Below are 19,332 nucleotides of genomic sequence, written 5' to 3' on the forward strand. Positions count from 1 at the left end.
GCCTCAACTTCATAGTGAGAGAACCATTTTTCAGCTAAAGGCTAAAGCTTCAACTATTTAGAGCATGTTTGGTTGTTTGTCCACTATAAATATAGGTTAGGATACTCAACTTCATTAGTCATTGTCATTTTTGTTTGACAATAAGGTTTGATTATCTATATTTTTTTGGTGGAACCACCAAGGTGTCCTTCTACTTCTTACGAAGGAAATCTTGTTCCAGTATTAGAGATTGAAATCCAATCAATCTTATAGCAGCTAGGGAATGAAATGAAATCTGCACCCAAAGCATATGATTTGATTTACTGAATGAGAATAGATTATAATTATAATTCTACGTCAATAAATTAATAACACTAATGCTTATATACCAACCTGCAGCACTATACTCTTAGACATAGAAAATGGAAGAGGGATGCAGATTTAAATGATTAAAAAGTGATTTTATAAAATGATCGCATGATTTGCGGAAAACATATGCAGATGACAGTTATAACAATATTGTGAATGAAAATTATAATAGAGAAGATGAACAACACAATGTATCTTGGTTCAATCCCAAAATGGGATCTACATCTAGTCTCCACTACAACAAATAATAGAATTTTTCACTATAAACAAATTCATGTTACCAATACGAATTCAAGCCACTACAAAAAAACAAATTTCTCAAACAGCACTATAACTTTTTCTAGATATTCTCACATCCTAGCTCTGTTGCCTTTTATAACAGAAATTGATTCTCACTTTCTAAGCTCTCTCTTTCGTATAAATAGAATAACTCATATCAGCTCTCCTAAAATAGAATGAAACGATGAAGGCATAAAAACTCTTAAGAAAAAAAAAAGATAATTGTTGAGTGTAAATAAAAATATAAAACTAAGTTTGTCCTTCCTTTTTTTCTTTGAAAAGTTTGTAAGCTTTCTGCCTATTTTTGACAGGTTGCTCCAACTGTATCCATATCATTGAAGGTAATCATGTTGCATTTTGATTGGTCTATCTGTCCTTGCAAAATTATGTTTTTCATCATCCATTTCTTCCTTTGATTTTGTACGAGGATGATGTCTTCCATGAATTCTGCTTTTGAATTGATGCAGAGACTGCACCTCATCTGATTTGTTTGGGATTCATTGTTCCTCCATCATTCTTGCCCAGATTTCTTTCGTCTCCTAATTAGGCTTAATCCAAGTTTGCTCCAATTCGTCTCTTGCTACGCCAAAACAAACACATTAGAACAACTAATCCAATTTTTGCTTAGTGCACAGTCATCACAAGGTTAATTAATTTGTTAATTCAACAGAAGTTAATACTAAGATAGTAAACAGCATACCAAACCAACGAGGGCCACGAGCAAGCAAGCAAGCAAGAGCAACACCAAGAAATGTAATGAAAGGCCTTAGATTTGGGTGAGTCAAGGGGCAGTGCAAAAGTAGCTGACAGAAATAACAACAAAAAGAAGAAAAACCATTAATGACAAGGGCAAAAGTTGAAAGTAGAAGATTTCATCATTCTCAAGGGTTTATCCTTGAATTAACAAAACTATATAACCTTCTAATAAACATTCTATGTTGTATGTAGTTTATATATAGCATTATGGCCAAAATCCCCCAACAGTAATAGCCACATAATACTATTCAAAACTTACTCAAAAGACATGCCTCAGAATTCATTTGTTCCTTTAGTTGAGGAATACTGTTTTGAGATCACCATACCAGCCACTCAACCTTGCTTTCAACATTATTTGCTCCAAATAACCAAGTTTTACCATGCTCTCAAGTAGAGTAAAAAAAAGGTAAAAAAGCAACAATCTAAGAATTTTGTGGAAAATTGGAAAAAGGACACGAGATAAATTTAATGCTTGTGCTTTTTTTATTATGATCACAGTAAAATAGGCTGTACCATGGGCATGATGATTGTCTTGTACATACTTCAATGTAGCAAAAGCAAAACCCTTATTCACAATGGTTATAAAAAGGTGCATGAGAAAGTATATTGTACAAGAAAACAGTCACAAGAGTAATGCAGTGCAGGATTATACCACTCCAGCTTGAAGTTGCTGCCTGAGACAACAAAGTTGAAGTATATACATAGCTCCTTTGTCCATGTACTCAACCAGCAAAGAATTAGTACATAGAAACTTTTAAGATCATCTGCATTAAGAAAATTGAAACGAATAACTCAATTATTCTACAAGATCTTTATTTAAGCATGCCCAAAGATTTCCTATGTTTGTTTAATGCAGATTTGAAACATGAGACTTTGAATAGTATAGAATGATAAGAGCATTTTTAATGTTAAGATTGTACTTTAATGCCAATTAATTCTCCAGGAATCCTTCAACAAAATAGAGCAAACCTTACTTTAAATCCAAATAGATACTCATCCTTACAAGATTGGAGGCGCAGCACCCAAATTCAATAAATTGACAAGTCCCAGAAGAATCAATATATGTTCCTATACATGAAGAAAGAAAGAAGAAATAATAAAAAAAAGGGTAAACGGTTAAATGGGGAGGGGGAATTCCAAATTGACATTGTATCCTAAAAAAAGTTAACAGTTTTGTGATACTATATGTTGGGGAAAGTAGGCATTGAGTAGAGTGGTGATTAAGAGTGTTAAAAGAGAAGATTGGGTTTTGTATTTACCTCAAAAAAGAGTAGGATAAATTATTGAAATAAAAGTAAGATTAAGTAGGAGAGAATGAATATGATGTTGGAGAAGATGAAATGAAGTGGGTTTGGGATATAGAGAGATAGCAAAAGAGTTACCTCTTTTAAGATGTTGAGTCTTTGCGAATCTCTTTTCTATCAACATAAATTTGAGGGATGTGGGAAATGGATGGCCAAATGTGGGGGTCCTTCCTCTCTATGCCTTCACCCAACAACCCACATTTAATAATGAAGAGTCGAATTAAAGAGGCAGGCAGTCCTATTATGTTCTCCAGCTTAGGGCATTCTGCAACCATTAATTGTTGGAGGGACTGTGACTGTGACACCTCCAGAGATGTCAAATTTTCACATCTTCGAATGATCAGAATCAGGAGATTTGGGAACGCTGGGAATGCGAAGGATGTAGGCGAATCACAGCTGTTGAATATTGTAAGACTCGTTAGTGAGTGATGTTGTTGGTGTTGCATTGGGAATTCTACATTCTTGCAGTTCATGATTAATAGCACTTCCAATGAAGGGGGCAAAGAATCCCCTGGAAATGATATGGCTGATGAGCACTCTGAGATCTGTAAAAAACGGAGAGAGGTTGGTTGGGTGTGGCTCATGACCTCAAACGCATACTCCACCAGCTGCTCTCCATTAACCCATAGTCTCTCCAACATGGAAAGTGGTAGGTCCTGCATTCTTGCTTCCTGTTTGCCTTCTATTTTTAATTCGCGTATCATGGGAGCTCTTGGCAGATAACAACCAAGCTCCTCGCATCTACCAATGTGGAGTGATTTCAAAGACGGAAGGAAAGTGGGCAAATCTCCTCTTAACTTAGGACAATCCCATATCTCAAGTGTCTCAAGTTGAGGAAATGGTGCATCATCATCATCATCACATTCATATGACTCCCATTCCTCCCAGCAACCCATACGATAAAATTGCAGATATTTAAGGGATCGGAAGGGTGTGTCCTGATGCTGATGAGTTCCATCACCCTTATAGAATGACCCACCAATCTTCTTCACCTTCTCGAACTCTGCAATGATCAGCCTCTCCAGAGAGGGTAACTGTCCAAGTGAAGGAACCACCCAAAAATTCCTGCATCCTCTCAGCTCCAACTCAGTCATGTAGTGGTACGAAGACTGCCCTACCCAATCCGGAAACATGCTACCTCTGTAACACCTGATGGATAGCTTCTTCAAGTCTTTGTGAGGACGTAATTTGTCAAGTACATCTTTGTCACTTTCTTCAAATGATGACCATGACCACTCCAAATATAAAGCATTCAGGTGTATTTTTTCATCCATCCTTGCATTCGATGCTTCACCACTATTCTTTACATTCTCTAGTTTCTTAAGACGAAATGAGCCATGAAGATGTGCTAGCTCTCCCAATTCTCCAATCCCATTCTCTTCATGTTTGCCCGCAATATAGTCACTTAAAAATTGCAAATCTTTTAATTTGCTCATTTTTTTTGGCATCTCTTCTAAATCAGTGCTGACAATATCAAGATGACACAAATTCACAAGATTTTGCATGTTGGATGGAAGCTTTTTAAGTTTTTTACACTTTGCCAACATCAATGTTTGTAAATTGTACAAATTATTCAAGGACTCCGGCAATGTCACGACAAGTGTGTTAGAAAGATTCAAATAACGCAAGTGGATCAATTCACCAATTGAATCAGGTAATCTATCAATTTTAAAAGATGCAAATGATAAAACACGTAAGCGCTTCAACTGTGCTAGTAAGCCACAAGGATCAATTCCCTCTTTGTGTCCACCGTATAAATATGCATTGATTTGAAACAGGGTCCTCACATGACTTAAACTCTCACATGCTTCCAACATCTTCGGGACTGAATGATTGTCGTTGACATCATATGACAAATGACGAGTTTTTGTATCATGTTGGGCTACATTCTCGTGTTCAGAGATTCTAACAAAGAACTTTTCACCATAGAATGTCGCTAGATCATGCATGAGGTCGTGCATCACAAATGAATCTTCATAACCATTCTTTGAAGGTTGAAAGAATGATCGTGCAGCTAAATCATTGAAGTATTTATAACCAACTTCTAAAATGCTTCCACTCTTTTGTTGTTGCAAAAGATCTTCCGCCATCCACAACAATATCAATTCACCTCTATCGAATTCATAATCTTTGGGATATAAAGAATAATAGACAAAACAACGTTTTAAGTGTGAAGGGAGATAATGATAGCTTATTCTCAATGCAGGAAGAATCCTACACTCTTCTTCAGAAAACTCCCAAATCTCACTCACCAAAACGTCTTCCCAGTCGCTTACATTATCCTTGGTTCTCAACAAACCCCCAAGTGATTGAGCAGCCAACGGCAGTCCTTTGCACTTCTCAACAATTTTTCTACCAACTTCTTCCAAAGCCGAACGATCTCGGGATTCAGTAGGAAAGAATGCATGATTTTCAAACACCAACCAACATTGTTCAACATCCAACAAACTCAAATTGTGAGCTGGAATAGTTTTCACCATAGAAGCAACGGTATCAATGCGGGTTGTTACAAGAATCTTTCCTCCCTGACTTCCACATTGGAAGGGAGTTAGAAAAGTTTTCCAATCATCATAATGATTGGTCCACATGTCATCCAAAATAACCAAAAAGCTCTTCCCTGTTACCTCGGTCCTCAAACGTTGTTGAACTGAATCTAAATCATTCATGTTGCAAGAAGCAAAAGTAGCTTTCTCCACTACAGTCTTTGTCACCTTAAGAACATCAAATACTTCACCAACACAAACCCATGCTTTAACATTAAACTTTTGCTGCACTTGCTCATCATTGTAAACCAATTGAGCCAAAGTAGTTTTTCCTATTCCGGCCATACCCACAATGGGGATGACAGTCACAGGTGATTCAGCATGACGAGTATCATCTAACAGCAATTTGATTATCTTCTCCTTGTCTTTGTCCCGACCAAATATGTCAGAACTTACAACGAGAGATGTGGATGGAGTTCTCGGCATGTCCACCTTGGCACTCTTCTCCAGACAAAGCAAATTTATACGTGCTACAACAGACTCTAGTGCACCAACTATTTTTTCCATAGAACCACTGTCTTCAATATATGAATTAACAACACCAGACCAGAAAGAAGAGTCACCTGGTTCCCTTTGAGTGGCGGCGATGGCAGCTTTAGTGGAGATCTCATCGAGCAAGTCATCAGCAAAATAGAGAGCATCTTGGAGATCAAGAAGCCACTTTTTGACTCTCTTGTTAGTGAACTGCTTCTGCTCAGCATCATCAAGCACAGGTCCAACCTCATACAGACGATTCTCCAACCTTCGAAGCAACTCGAGGGCAGAGTGGTTTCCATTGAGGACAGAGTCATCTTCAAGTATTGAAGACAACTTGTCGAAAACAGCATCAGCAAAGGAGGTGAGATAAGCTCCACCATAAAGTTTTGCAGCCATGATTGGATCTCAAGTGCAGCGGATGAGATCACAACAAAGGAAGAAAGGTGAAGGATGAGGGAAGAAGGGAGTACTCTCAGGATTTTCTGAAACAGGAGCTAAGGGAAGTGTTTGATTTGTGTGGTGACTAAAATTGACTTGATCAATGATCAGCTTTATGGTCTTCGGACAAAATCATGTGGTGCAATAATGCTGGCTTTTACCGAATGGGAGTCATTTTTTTTTAAGATGTTTTTTAATAATTAAAATTTAATATATATAATTGATTAAATTGTATTATTTTGATTAAAATTTGGCTAGATAAATTAATTTGACCGAAAAATGGTGAATTAAATTTTGAATCAGTCTAAATTAATATTATTTTTTATAAAAAATAATTATAATATTTTTATTATAAAAAATGACTAAAATACTCTTATTATATATATTAATTTTGAGAATTCTAAATTCTAGCTCTTTTCTTTTCTATCGTATAGGTTAGAATTTAGAATTTTTAAAATGAATATATATATATATATAAATAATAGGGGTATTTTAGTTATTTTTTATAATAGAGATATTATAATCTTTTTTAAAAAAAATATTAATTTATATCGGTTTAAAATTTAATTTATTAATTTTTTTACTAAATTAATTTGTTCGATCTAATTTTAATAAAAATAATACAGTTAAATTGATTATATGTGTTAAATTTTAATTTTTAAAAAACAATTTTAAAAAAGATATTTTTAACATCTTTATCTAATTTTAATTTTAATTTTTTATGTTATTCTCAATAATATTATTTCAACATACAATTAGTTTCCACAAATCTTATTCATTATTATTGAAAAAAAAAATTGTAACACATTACGATTAAATACTCTTATAATGTTTTTTTTTTGTATTTGAAGGCCCAAATATTAGTGAAGTCTTTTATATTGACTTCGATGAAGAAAATGATGTGTTGGGACTGAAGGCCGAAACTGGCGGAGATAAACGATAAAGAAATGAATTTTTTTTAAATAAATATAATAAATATTTAAATTACAAATTTCATCTTGGGCATACAACAGTTGACAAACCCTTAAATGAAATTTAGTATTGTGATGGATTAATTTTTAACTGTTGGGAGATATCGTAAAAAAAAAAAAAGAAGAACATAATTTTGAGTGTTTTTAACTTTTTATCGATTTCTGTAATATGTTTTATCTCGTTTACTTTATAAAAGGAAATAAGTATAGACGTATCTCATTTTCAGTGTAAACGAGATAAGATACAAATCCAAGTCTACGTATACACATATTTTATATGGGGAAGAACGAACTCAAAAACGAACTAATTTTGTTTAGTGTGTAAACAAGATACATGCTAACTTAAAACGTTGACACTGTAAATGAGATATAGTACGACAAAAATCAATCATCTATAAAAGAATTTTTAAACCGCTGGTATTCTCCACAAAAATCTCAATCCTTCTTCTCTTCCGTTTTTTTATTTTTAAATTATTAAAAATGTCTAGTGGTAATAGTTTCTTTGTTGTGATAGTGTATCCTAACTGTCACATGAGAAACAGTGATAAACATTAAACAGTGATAGTGGAATTATATTTGAGTATGAGAATTCTGCGCTGCTGTGCACTCGGAGAGCAAATTCTTTGTCCGAGTTAAAAGAGTCTGATATTGACTCACGTCGGTGATAAAAAGTGAAAAGAGGTTGCAAGAGTTGGGTATAGGATACCAGCACGAATGAAAAATGGTGTATTTCGATTTCGTCCATTCTACTTCGATGACGATAATGTAAGAACCAGAAATTATTAACTAATTAATTAACGTAAAATAATAATTTAAATTGCCGAAAAATAGGTTCAAAAATTTATAATGTGAATTAGAATTTTTTTATAAAATTTTTCGAGTTAGAAAATATAATTTTTTACAAAAAATTGAGTAAAAACGTATACCAATAAATTAGTCGGCAGTATCAGTTTAAGTCTGTTTGGTACTGCATGAGCATAATAAAAATTACCTTTTATAGTTTTGTGTAAATTTTATTAAATAATAATATGTATTAAAAATTTATTTTTTAACATTTTTTGTAAGTGAATAATAAGAGTTTGTTTAGATGTTAATAAATTGTTAGAAAAAAATTCAATAAAAAGATTTTTTTATTTTTTTATGTCATTTGATAAATTTTTAATAGTAAAAATAAAATATTAAAAAAATTAAAAAATATTTTTTTAGAAACTACAAACCTATAATTTTTTTTAAATATTTTTATATTATCATATCTAAACATAATTCATAAATAAAAAGTATTTTTAACATAAAATATTATTTTTATATTTTTTAAACTATTAAAAAATATTCTTTTAAAAACTCACCCAGTAAAATCCTAAAACTAACTTCTATAAAAATAATTAGTTTTTAATTATATAAAAAAAATTAAAACATGCGCTCACTAAATAAGTTTTGAATCCTTTTAAATGTGAATTTAGTTTTAGTCTCTACAAAAATTCAGTTTTGATTTAATTTTAGAATTTGTTTAACATTAATTTTCTCTGATTTTGAAAAATGATGATAATTTGAATTTGAAGTTTCTTTTTCTTTTTTTGAAAAATAAATAATATTGTTTTAATGAAATTCGTTCTTGTTGTCAAGTTAAGTCTTTCATCAATTTATTGCATATAAAAATCTAAATATTTAGTTGAATATATTACTTATTATGGTATATCAGATATATCAGAGATAATTATAAACAAATATTAGATATAATTTTTTATGATATAAACTATTTTAAGGTATAAATTTATGATAATGGCATGTTTATCATTAACTTTTCTTTTTTATTTTTTGGCCAATAATCCGAGTGTTATTATAATTAAATTCTTTTTTGTAAGATTACAAGTCTTCCGGTCTTCATTGCTGCAATAAACTCTTAATCATCTCTAATAATTATTTAGGAAATTAAAGTATAGGCAATTGCAAAATATTTTTCCTATACCAAAAAACTAGTACTCAATACACCAAAAAACTAGTACTCAATATAAGTGCTCATTCTTTTTTGTTATGGAAACCACGTTTGTGTTGTGTTTGGTTATGGGTTCGTGAAATGCTAAACTAATATGTGGGACAGTTTCTCTAATAATTACTTTTTTCTATAAGAATTCGCATGATTCGAATTCTTTGCATGAAAAAGGTGATGATCAAATTAGAAGGTCCGATTTGGAGGTAGAAAAAATTTGAATTTTCAACAAAGCAAATCGGACCACCGTCCGTGTTGTAAATATATGTAATTTTTTTTAGAGCTGCGGCGAACAACTCGGATGGTCCGTGTTGTAAGCAGCAAATCGGACCGTCTAATAAGGTCCCTCCCACTCGCACCGTCTGATTTCTCTTCTGCTGTCTGACACCACATACAGATAAAACACACCTGATCTCCATAAGAGAATCTTACCCCATTCTAACCTCCTTAATAAAATTAAAAAGTGCAATACAAGCCGCTTTAACTCATTTAGTAATTTTACCATTTTTATATTAGTTCAAATATTTGCAAACAATACTGTTCGGTTGTCGGGTTCCGGACAGATCGGGTAAGCGAGTGTGGGAGTGAGGACGCCTTAGATTTGGTCGCGCTGTTTGTGGGTTGTCGAGTAGCCGAGTACTTGTCTTGGAGAGATGATGAGGGGGGTGCCACCTGCAAAGACACTCCGACGCTCAAGTCAGCAATGTGCAGGCGGGCAGAATAAAGAGGTGAAAGGATATGACGTACCTCGGGGAAAGAGCCAGCTTTCCCTTTATATACATGTCAGTCATGGGCCCCTCATGGAGTCAGGCCCGTATCCCAAAGGACGCTGTCCCACAGCCGCGTGCGAGCAGTACAGGACACGTGTCCGGGTCGGTTGGAGGGCGTGCAACCGGGTCGGGTAGAGCTTGAGCCGGGTCGACCCGTGCGAATGCCGGGCCAGGCCGTAACAGTGCCCCCACGCGCCAATGGTAGTCGTGGGAACTACCAATGGCGCGTCGTCTCGCGTCTCGTCTGGTCGGCCTTTCGTGGGAAGGGTATGCCCCCAACGCGCGTGTCCTTTGATTGCACAAGCAACCGTTTCATCGCATCGTTCCTTGCGCCGAGCATTGAATGCTCATAATGGTGTGGGAAAACCCTGCTTGAAAAGACTATTCTGCCCCAGGTGTTTCGCGCTTTTGGGGAAGCAGTTTTTAAACTGTTCGGTTCTGTGTTTCTGCATTTTTCCACACTTCCCATTCCTCTCCTTCTTCTCATTTGACATAAGATCTCAGAGTGTTGCTGTGGCGTCTTTGTTCATCCTTCCTGCATTTTCCCAAATTTGCAACTTCATCTTCTTTCCATCAATTTAGGTAACTTTCGAATCAATCTCCCTTTTATGCATTATTTCTGCGCGTTGTTGTTTGATTTTTGCTATTGTTGCGTAGCCTTTTGATTGCGACTAGATGTGTTAGGGGGGAAAGTACCATTCCAGGGTAGGTTTTTTATTGTTCTTTTCGTGCTTTGGTCTTGTTTGGCCTTGGTCGGGGAGTCGTGGGGGTAGTGCTGTATTCGGCCTGAGCAACCGATCTCTTAGACTGACTGGATGGTCCCCCCATATAGGTATGGCTCGCACGGTTTCCCGGGCTTCCGTTAACCCCGCGGCGTACGATCCATATGCTTGGGTCGTTTCCGACGTGAAGGATTCGCCTAATCAAATGGGCGAGGAGGAGCTCACCGAGTTCCGACAAGCCGGGTACTTGTGTGGTGGGACTGACGAGGAGGCCAATTACGACGTTTTCGTCCCGGCTCCTCACGAGCGATTGTACGAAATCAACTTCCAACCCCGCCAGGTCGCCGACTGGATTTGGTTCTACAAAGCCATGTTCACTCAAGTCGGAGTTCGTATTCCGTTTTCAGCCTTTCAAATGGCGCTTTTAAATCGAATTTCCGTGTCACCGTCGCAGTTGCATCCGAACAGTTGGGCCTCGATCCGCTGTTTCGAGATGGTCTGTGAATATCTCGAACTGCCGGTGTCCGTGGATGTTTTCCTCTTCTTCTTCACCCTCACAAACCCTTCCAAGGAGGGGAAACACAGAAAAGGGTTCATGTCCTTCCGGTCTGCCCAGGGTCGGAAGATTTTAGGTTTGTTTGAAGATTTTTACCATGGGTTTAAGGACAAATATTTTAAGGTCCGCCCTGCCAAAGGTCGTCATCCCTTTTGGTTGTCTTTGGAGGGGGTACGGCTCATCCCGACTTATTGGAGTTTCGGGGCAGGGTCCAATACTTTTATTAAGGTAACCTATAGAGGCATGTCGGCGTCGTCTAGCCCTGAGGGCGTCCTTACTGTCATGGAAAGGAATTTTGACGCCGGGAACTTCATAGACTCCCAGCTGATCCCCGGTACCGAGGAGTATTTCCACGAGTCATCCCTTGCCGGGCAGGCGAGGTGGATGTATCGCACTCTCCTGCGCGGCGCAGTCATAGCTCGGAAGGCCGAGTTCGAACTGTCCGGGATGGAGTCTCTCCGCAGGAGGTTGGATTCTGCCGGGAGGGCTAATAACGAGCTAAAAAGTGAAGTTGAAACCCTTCGGGAGCAATTGACTCAATCTTCGGAAAAACTGGACGCTGCCGAGAAGAAAGCCACCGCTGCCGAGCAGAAAGCTACCGCCGCCGAACAGAAGGCAACAACTGCTGAGAAGAAACAAAAAGAGTCGGAAGCGACGGTTGAACGTTTGGTCGAGCGCGAAATGGCTTTGGAGGGTCAGGTCGGCGCGGCGCAAAAGCGTGTGGCCGAAGTTGAGAAAGAGAAGCAGGCCGTCGAGGCCGAACTGGCAACATGGAAGGCGAAGTATAAAGACGTCGTCAAACAGGGGAGGGGTGCGATTCTGGCGACCGAAGAGGCTCTTAAGGCTCAGGTCAAAATCATTGCTCCCGAGTTCGACAAATCAGCAATCGGCGTTCGTAAAGTCATTAAGGATGGCCAAGTTGTCGATGTCCCCAAGAAATGAATCCTTTGTTTTAAAGTTTTTGTTTAGCCGTTTTGTTTTGGCTTGTGAATAATCTTGATTTTAGCCGTTTTGGCTTGTGAACAATTTGATCTTAGCCGTTTTTATTTTGGCTTGTGAACAATGACCTTTTTTGGTCGCTTGCTCGTGTTGTCGCGATAAACCTTTTCTTATTCGTCTGATCGCGTTATCGTTTCTAACCGTTTTGGTTTATAGTTGTCGTTTATTCGTCTGATCGTGTTATTGTTCCTATTAACCATTTTTGGTTTGTAGTCGTTTATACCGGCGGCCCGTGGCCTTTCGTGTAGTTATTTGTTACAACAGTAGTTGATGATCTCCCGGGGTGATCAGTCCCGGGTCGCACGTCGTCGTTAGTCATGACGAGATGGTTTATCTGAAAAGCGGAGATAAAATAGGGTGGAGAATTTGCACAAATATATCTTATTCGGTAACCACATAAAGGACTTGGAATGACAAATTAACTACTTAGCTAGATTAGCCGGCATGTCGTTCCGTCCTCTAGGAGTAGAATCTTCTAAGGTTGTCCGCGTTCCATGTCCTTGGGACCTCCTTGCCATCAAGCTTTTCTAACTTAAAGGCTCCTTTTCCCATCACCTTTTTGACTCTGTAGGGGCCTTCCCAGTTTGCCGCTAGCTTGCCCTCTCCGGGGGTCGGCAGGCCGATATCATTCCGCCTTAGGACGAGGTCGTTTGGCTCGAATTCCCTCTTGAGCACTTTGGTGTTGTAGCGCAGAGCCACTCTTTGTTTTAGCGCTGTTTCTGTCAAATGGGCCATTTCCCGGGCTTCATCTATCAGGTCCTTTTCTACGGTTTCCTCTACTCCTTTCAAAAGCAACCGCGGACTCGGTTCACCAATCTCTACGGGTATTACTGCATCCACCCCGTACGTTAGTCGGAAAGGAGTTTCCTTGGTTGAGGATTGCTCGGTTGTTCGGTAAGACCAGAGGACCGATGCTAGCTCGTCGGCCCAGGCACCCTTTTTGTTGTCCAACCTCTTTTTTTGCCCTGAAAGGATAACCTTGTTGGCGGACTCCACTTGTCCGTTCGTCTGAGGGTGTTCTACCGAAGAGAACCTTTGTTTTATGCCCAGGCCGTTGAGGAATTCCATGAACTTCTTATCAGTAAATTGCGTGCCGTTGTCGGAGATGACGACTTCTGGTATCCCGAATCGCGTTACCACCTGCCTCCACATGAACTTCCTACAATTAGATGAGGATATGCTGGCTAGCGGTTCGGCTTCTATCCATTTGGTGTAGTAGTCAATTGCGACAATGAGGTATTTGACTTGCCCCGAGCCGACTGGGAAAGGCCCTAAGAGGTCGACTCCCCATTGAGAGAATGGTCGAGAAGTCGTCAGCAAGCTTAACTCGGAGGCCGGTGCCCTGGCAAAGTTGGCGTTCTGTTGGCACTTTACGCATTTTTTGACGAACTCTTTGGAGTCTGCCATCATCGACGGCCAATAGTATCCGGCTCGGAATAGTTTCCTCGCTAGGGCCTTGCCTCCGATGTGGTGCCCACAGCAGCCCTCATGGACTTTCCTTAGGACGTAGTCCGTCTGATCGGGGTGAAGGCACTTCAGTAGGGGTTGGTTGAGCCTTTTCCTGAACAACTGTCCTTGGATGACGGCGTATTTGGCCGCTTCCCTTCTCAATTTTGCCGCGTTCTTTTCATCACTGGGGAGTTTGCCGTGTTCTAGGAAGTCGGTGATGGGGTCTAGCCATGAAGAACCTAGGCTTGTCACGTGCAGTGTGATTGCTGGTTCTCTCGTCATGCCTTGGATGAGAGACCGGTTCCCTTCTCCCGGCTTCGTGCTAGCTAACTTTGACAGGAGGTCTGCCCGTGTGTTCCTTTCTCTAGGTACGTGGTGGACCGTGACCTCTTCGAACTTTTGGCTCAAGCTTTTAACCTTTTCCAGGTACTTCTGAAGCAAGGGGTCTTTGGCTTGGTAGCTACCGTTTACTTGGGAAGTGACGACTTGGGAGTCACTGCATATTTCCAGTCTTCTCGCGCCGACTTCTGCCGCTAAGGTTAAGCCTCCTATAAGGGCTTCATATTCTGCCTGGTTGTTCGAGATGGGAAACTCGAATCTGACCGACTGTTCGTATACAACCTCAAGCGGGCTTTCCAGTATGATCCCGGCACCTCCGAAGGTCTGGTTGGAGGCTCCGTCCACATGGAGCTTCCACCGTGTACCCGTGTCTTCGCTTGGGTCTCCCGTTACTTCAACTAAAAAATCCGCCATGGCCTGCGCCTTGATGGCTTGCCGGGGCTCGTACCATATGTCATATTGGGAGAGTTCGATGGACCAAGTCATCATTCTTCCCGCCAGATCGGGTTTTTGGAGAACTTGCCGGATCCCTTGGTCCGTTCTGACGACAACTTGGTGACTTTGGAAATACTGTTTTAACCTTCTCGACGAAGTTAGGAGTGCTAAGGCTAGCTTTTCCAACTTGCTATATCTTAATTCTGCCCCTTGCAGGGCCCTGCTTATGAAATAGACTGGCTGTTGAGCTTTCCCGTCCTCCCGTACCAGAACTGCGGCCAGGGCTTCGCTTGTTATAGCGAGGTATAGGTATAGTGGTTCCCCGTTCTTTGGCTTCCCGAGAACGGGAGGTGCCGCCAGGATTTCCTTGAAGTGTTGAAAGGCTTCTTCACATGCGGGTGTCCACTCAAACGCAATCCCTTTCTTCATGAGGTTAAAGAATGGCAGGGCCTTTGTCGCCGAAGCTCCGAGAAATCGGGATAGTGAGGTCAACCGTCCTGCCAACCTCTGGACGTCCTTGATGCAACCCGGGCTCCTCATCTGGAGTATCGCCTGGCATTTCTCCGGGTTAGCTTCTACCCCTCTCTGAGTTATCATAAATCCCAGGAACTTGCCGGCTTCCATGGCGAAGGCGCACTTGAGGGGGTTCAGCCTCATACCGTGTTGACGGAGGGACGCAAATACACTTGCCAGGTCGTTCAAGAGGTCGTCAGGTCGTGTTGTTTTTGCCAGGATGTCGTCCACGTAAACTTCGACTGTTTTCCCTATGAGGTCGTGGAATATCCTGTTCATCAGCCTTTGATATGTTGCCCCCGCATTTTTCAAGCCGAATGGCATTACCTTATAGCAAAAAGTTCCTCCTGGCGTTATGAACGCCGTCTTGTCTTCGTCGGGACGGTGCATCGGTATCTGATTGTAACCGGAGTAGGCGTCCATGAAACTTAGATACCGGTATCCCGCTGCGGCGTCGACGAGTGCATCTATGTTGGGGAGGGGGAAGCAATCTTTGGGGCATGCTTTGTTAAGGTCAGAGTAGTCCACGCACATTCTCCACTTGCCGTTGTGTTTTCTCACCAATACCACATTCGAGAGCCATGTCGAGTAGTCCACTTCCCGTATGAAGCCTGCTTCTAGGAGGCTGGCCGTTTGCTTGGCTACCTCCTCTGCTCTTTTCGCCGACATCTTTCTCCTTCGTTGTGCCACTGGGCGTGCTTCCGCCTTGACGGCTTAATGATGTGAGATGATTTTTGGATCTATGCCCGGCATGTCGGCTGGTGTCCAGGCGAACAAGTCCCTGTTGGCCCTTATCATTTCAATCAAAGGCTCCTTCAGCTCATGTGGGAGGTTCTTGTTAACGAATGTGAACTTTTCCTCTTCGTCACCGATTCTAAACTTCTCCAGGTCCCCTTCTGGTTCTGGCCTCGGCTTGTCCTCTACTCTGGCATCAAGGTCGGCTAGGAACACGCCGGATGCTTCCTTGGACTTCTTTCTAAGGGAAAGGCTGGCATTGTCACAAGCGACCGCCGTCTCGAGGTCTCCTCTTATGGTCCCTATGGATCCCTCATCGGTAACGAACTTCATAACTAGCAGCTTGGTGTTGATTATGGCTTCAAAATCATTGATTGTTTTTCTTCCCAAGATGATGTTGTAGGCTGTGGAATCTCGGAGAATTACGAACTCAGCCATCGCCGATCTTCGGCCTTGGATCTGCCCCACCGAGATTGGTAGGGAAATGACTCCGTCCGGTTTGATGAAGTGGTCGCCTAACCCGATAACCCCGTGCTGGTGAGTCGTCAGGTCGGCATCCTTTAGCCCTAGTACGTCGAACACGTTGCGGAACATGATATTTGAATCAGCTCCTGTGTCGACAAGGATCCGTTTGACGAGGCCGGTCCCCACTCTGGCCGTTATGACCATGGGGGGTTTTCCGGGGCGTCGCTGAACCATTGGTCTTCCGGGCCGAAAGAAATGGATGGAGGTTTTTTGGAGCCTTGCACCGGCGGGGATGAGATCGCCAGAACCTTGGCGTCTTTCTTGTGTGCCGACCGGGATTTTGGTGCAGCGTTTTTTGCCGTTACCACGTTTATCACAGTGAGGCCATGGTCTCTGTCTTCGAGTTCCTGTCGCCGCTTGGCCGAGCGTGTCTTGCCTTCCTCGTCTTGATCGCGATAACGCCTTCTCGGCTCCCTGATGAGATGGGAGAACGCTGCTAGCTTTCCTTCCCTTATCGCCTGTTCTAGTGCATCCTTCAGGTCGAAACAGTCCTGTGTTTGATGGCCATACCCCTTATGGTAATCACAATAAAGGTTCTTGTTTCCTCCCGTACGGTCCTTAAGTGGTCGAGGCTTCGGAAGAATTCCCTTCTCAGCTATTTGTTGATAAACTTCCACGATGGGGAGGGTGAGTGGAGTGTAGTTAGTAAATTTTCCGACACGAGGGAACGGCCTAGGTGCTTTGTTTGATGCCTCCTCCCTGGCCTTTTCTTTTGCTTTCTCACCGTCGCCACCGGACTGCCGAGCCTGGCCGTAACCGGACTGCCGCTTATTGGCAGCCACGACTCGGCTGACTTCCTCGTCGTTTATGTACTCCTTGGCCACCGTCTGGATTTCGTGCATTGTCCAAACCGGCTTCGTGGTAAGGTGTTTTCGGAAGTTCTCGTTGAGGAGGCCGTTTGTCAGGCAGAGACTGGCCACTGAGTCGGTTAAGCCGTCGATTTCCAAGCATTCGTCGTTGAACCGATCTAAGTATCTCCTGGTCGGCTCTCCTTGTCTCTGGGTTACCCCTAGAAGGTTGATAGGATGCTTGGCCTTTGCTATTCGCGTTGTAAATTGGGCCAGGAATGCACGGCTGATGTCTGAGAAATTGTAGATGGAACCTTGAGGGAGGCCGTTAAACCATCTGATTGCTGGTCCTGCTAGGGTTACCGGGAAGGCGCGGCATCTTACTTCGTCTCCTACTCCCTCTAGATTCATCCTGGCCTCGAAGGCCGTGAGGTGTTCTAGAGGGTCTTGAGTTCCGTCGTACCTCATGTCCGTTGGTTTGTCGAAGTGTTTCGGCAACCGGACCTCGAGGATAGATCGGTGGAACGGGGTGACACCCATTATGACGGGTTGCCGTGTTCTCTCGGATCTCCCTTCCCCGTCCTCGTGACCTCTTGCTGCTCGGTGGGTTGGTCCGCCTCGGGAGTAGATGATCCTGTCGTTTCGCCTTCTTATAATGGGTGACTCCTCCCGCGTGCTCTCCGCTTCCGTCCGGGAAGCGGATGTACGCCGCTGGCGGCTTCGGTGAGAGTCTTCCTCCTCGCTCCCGGGAGATGGGGTAAAGCTGGGATCGGTAGACCGTCCATCCCGCTCCCGGTCGGCTAGCTGTCGCTCTAAGTTCTGGACTCTGTGGCGTAGCTCCTGCATTATTATGGCGCTATCGCCACCCGTTCCCCCGAAGGGTCGTGTTCTCGTGTGTTGTTGGGGGGACCTCCGCCGCCCCCTCAGTGAAGCGACGGAGGCTGCCCCCTCCGCTCCGGCTGCTCGAGCTTGGTCACCGGGACCCAGCACGACTTCCATTTAGGCAGGGTGTCCCCACAGACGGCGCCAATATTCGGTTGTCGGGTTCCGGACAGATCGGGTAAGCGAGTGTGGGAGTGAGGACGCCTTAGATTTGGTCGCGCTGTTTGTGGGTTGTCGAGTAGCCGAGTACTTGTCTTGGAGAGATGATGAGGGGGGGTGCCACCTGCAAAGACACTCCGACGCTCAAGTCAGCAATGTGCAGGCGGGCAGAATAAAGAGGTGAAAGGATATGACGTACCTCGGGGAAAGAGCCAGCTTTCCCTTTATATACATGTCAGTCATGGGCCCCTCATGGAGTCAGGCACGTATCCCAAAGGACGCTGTCCCACAGCCGCGTGCGAGCAGTACAGGACACGTGTCCGGGTCGGTTGGAGGGCGTGCAACCGGGTCGGGTAGAGCTTGAGCCGGGTCGACCCGTGCGAATGCCGGGCCAGGCCTTTACAAATACATATATAATGAAGCGATTAAAAAAGTTTTAAAATTGATGATAATATTACTTTGGATTGAGATATGTCTCCAAATACTTTAAATATTTGTATATTATCCATTAAAATGCCTCTCAAATTAAAATAGTAATGAGAATTAAATTTAAAAAAATGTTTATTATCAATTGCGTTAATTCGATTTTGAGGAGTAATAGGGAGCTAATATATTTTGTGATTTTTAGTCATCAATTAGCCATTAATAGTATTTTTAATGGTATGAAATTTCATCTAATAATTGAAAATTACTCTTTTTTTTAAACTAACTAAGTGCTAGCCAAATTTTAATAAAAGTGTTGGCCTTCTAAACTTTTTCGAAGTGTAAAATAGTTACATAGTTAAACTAGCATCAACAAGTGTTTGTGAAAATTATTCCATCTAATATAAATTTCATAGTTGCTTACCCTAATTTGTCATAATATTTCCCTATATACTATACACTATAGTCTAGAACCTCCCATGGGAGAAAATAAGGTGAAAACATTTAATGTACATTTCATCATTTTCAATTATATTATTACAATCTATACATAGGCCTCCTTCATTTGCAGCATTAACTTGTATTACACTCCAAAAAAATATTACTAAATCAATATATAACTACCAATGGCTGATTTACATGCACTAAGCTGACATTTGGTCTATAGTTTTTAAACCACAAACACTCATACATTAACAACCATGTTTAGAATGTTATGAAATTAAACTATATATTATTCGTGGGGTAGTCATTAATAAATTGATATAATAATATACAAATTCATTTCATCTTTTAGGGTGTTAGGATTCTAATTTTCTCTCGTCAAAACCATGATTTGAAGTGGATAAAAACTTAAGTTTAAGTCATTGTAACACATCTAATGAAATCAAGCGAGTTACATGTAACATGATTCTGAATCTCATATATGAAAATT

The 19,332-nt window shown here is 41.3% G+C and overlaps 1 protein-coding gene across 26 annotated transcripts; it reads right to left on the reverse strand.

Annotated features, from left to right (window-relative positions):
* Positions 1–544: 544 nt before the first annotated feature.
* On the reverse strand, positions 545–6,288 carry LOC112756330 (putative disease resistance RPP13-like protein 1). 26 transcript variants are annotated; one of them, XM_072206292.1, is made up of 7 exons: positions 2,766–6,288; positions 2,358–2,451; positions 2,036–2,147; positions 1,897–1,948; positions 1,643–1,768; positions 1,328–1,430; positions 545–1,203 (listed from the first exon to the last, which is right to left on the reverse strand). In XM_072206292.1, exon 1 carries the CDS (start codon positions 6,101–6,103, stop codon positions 2,771–2,773), a length of 3,333 nt encoding a protein of 1,110 aa, XP_072062393.1. In that variant the 5' UTR covers positions 6,104–6,288; the 3' UTR covers positions 545–1,203; positions 1,328–1,430; positions 1,643–1,768; positions 1,897–1,948; positions 2,036–2,147; positions 2,358–2,451; positions 2,766–2,770. The 26 variants fall into 26 exon arrangements, with proteins under 26 accessions (XP_072062393.1, XP_025660686.1, XP_072062383.1 ...); XM_025804901.3 differs by having other exon boundaries at positions 545–1,207; XM_072206282.1 differs by having other exon boundaries at positions 545–1,207; positions 2,353–2,451; positions 2,766–6,270.
* Positions 6,289–19,332: the final 13,044 nt, after the last annotated feature.

The sequence above is a fragment of the Arachis hypogaea genome, chromosome 2 (genome assembly GCF_003086295.3).
Source record: "Arachis hypogaea cultivar Tifrunner chromosome 2, arahy.Tifrunner.gnm2.J5K5, whole genome shotgun sequence".
NCBI classification, from domain to species: Eukaryota; Viridiplantae; Streptophyta; class Magnoliopsida; order Fabales; family Fabaceae; genus Arachis; species Arachis hypogaea.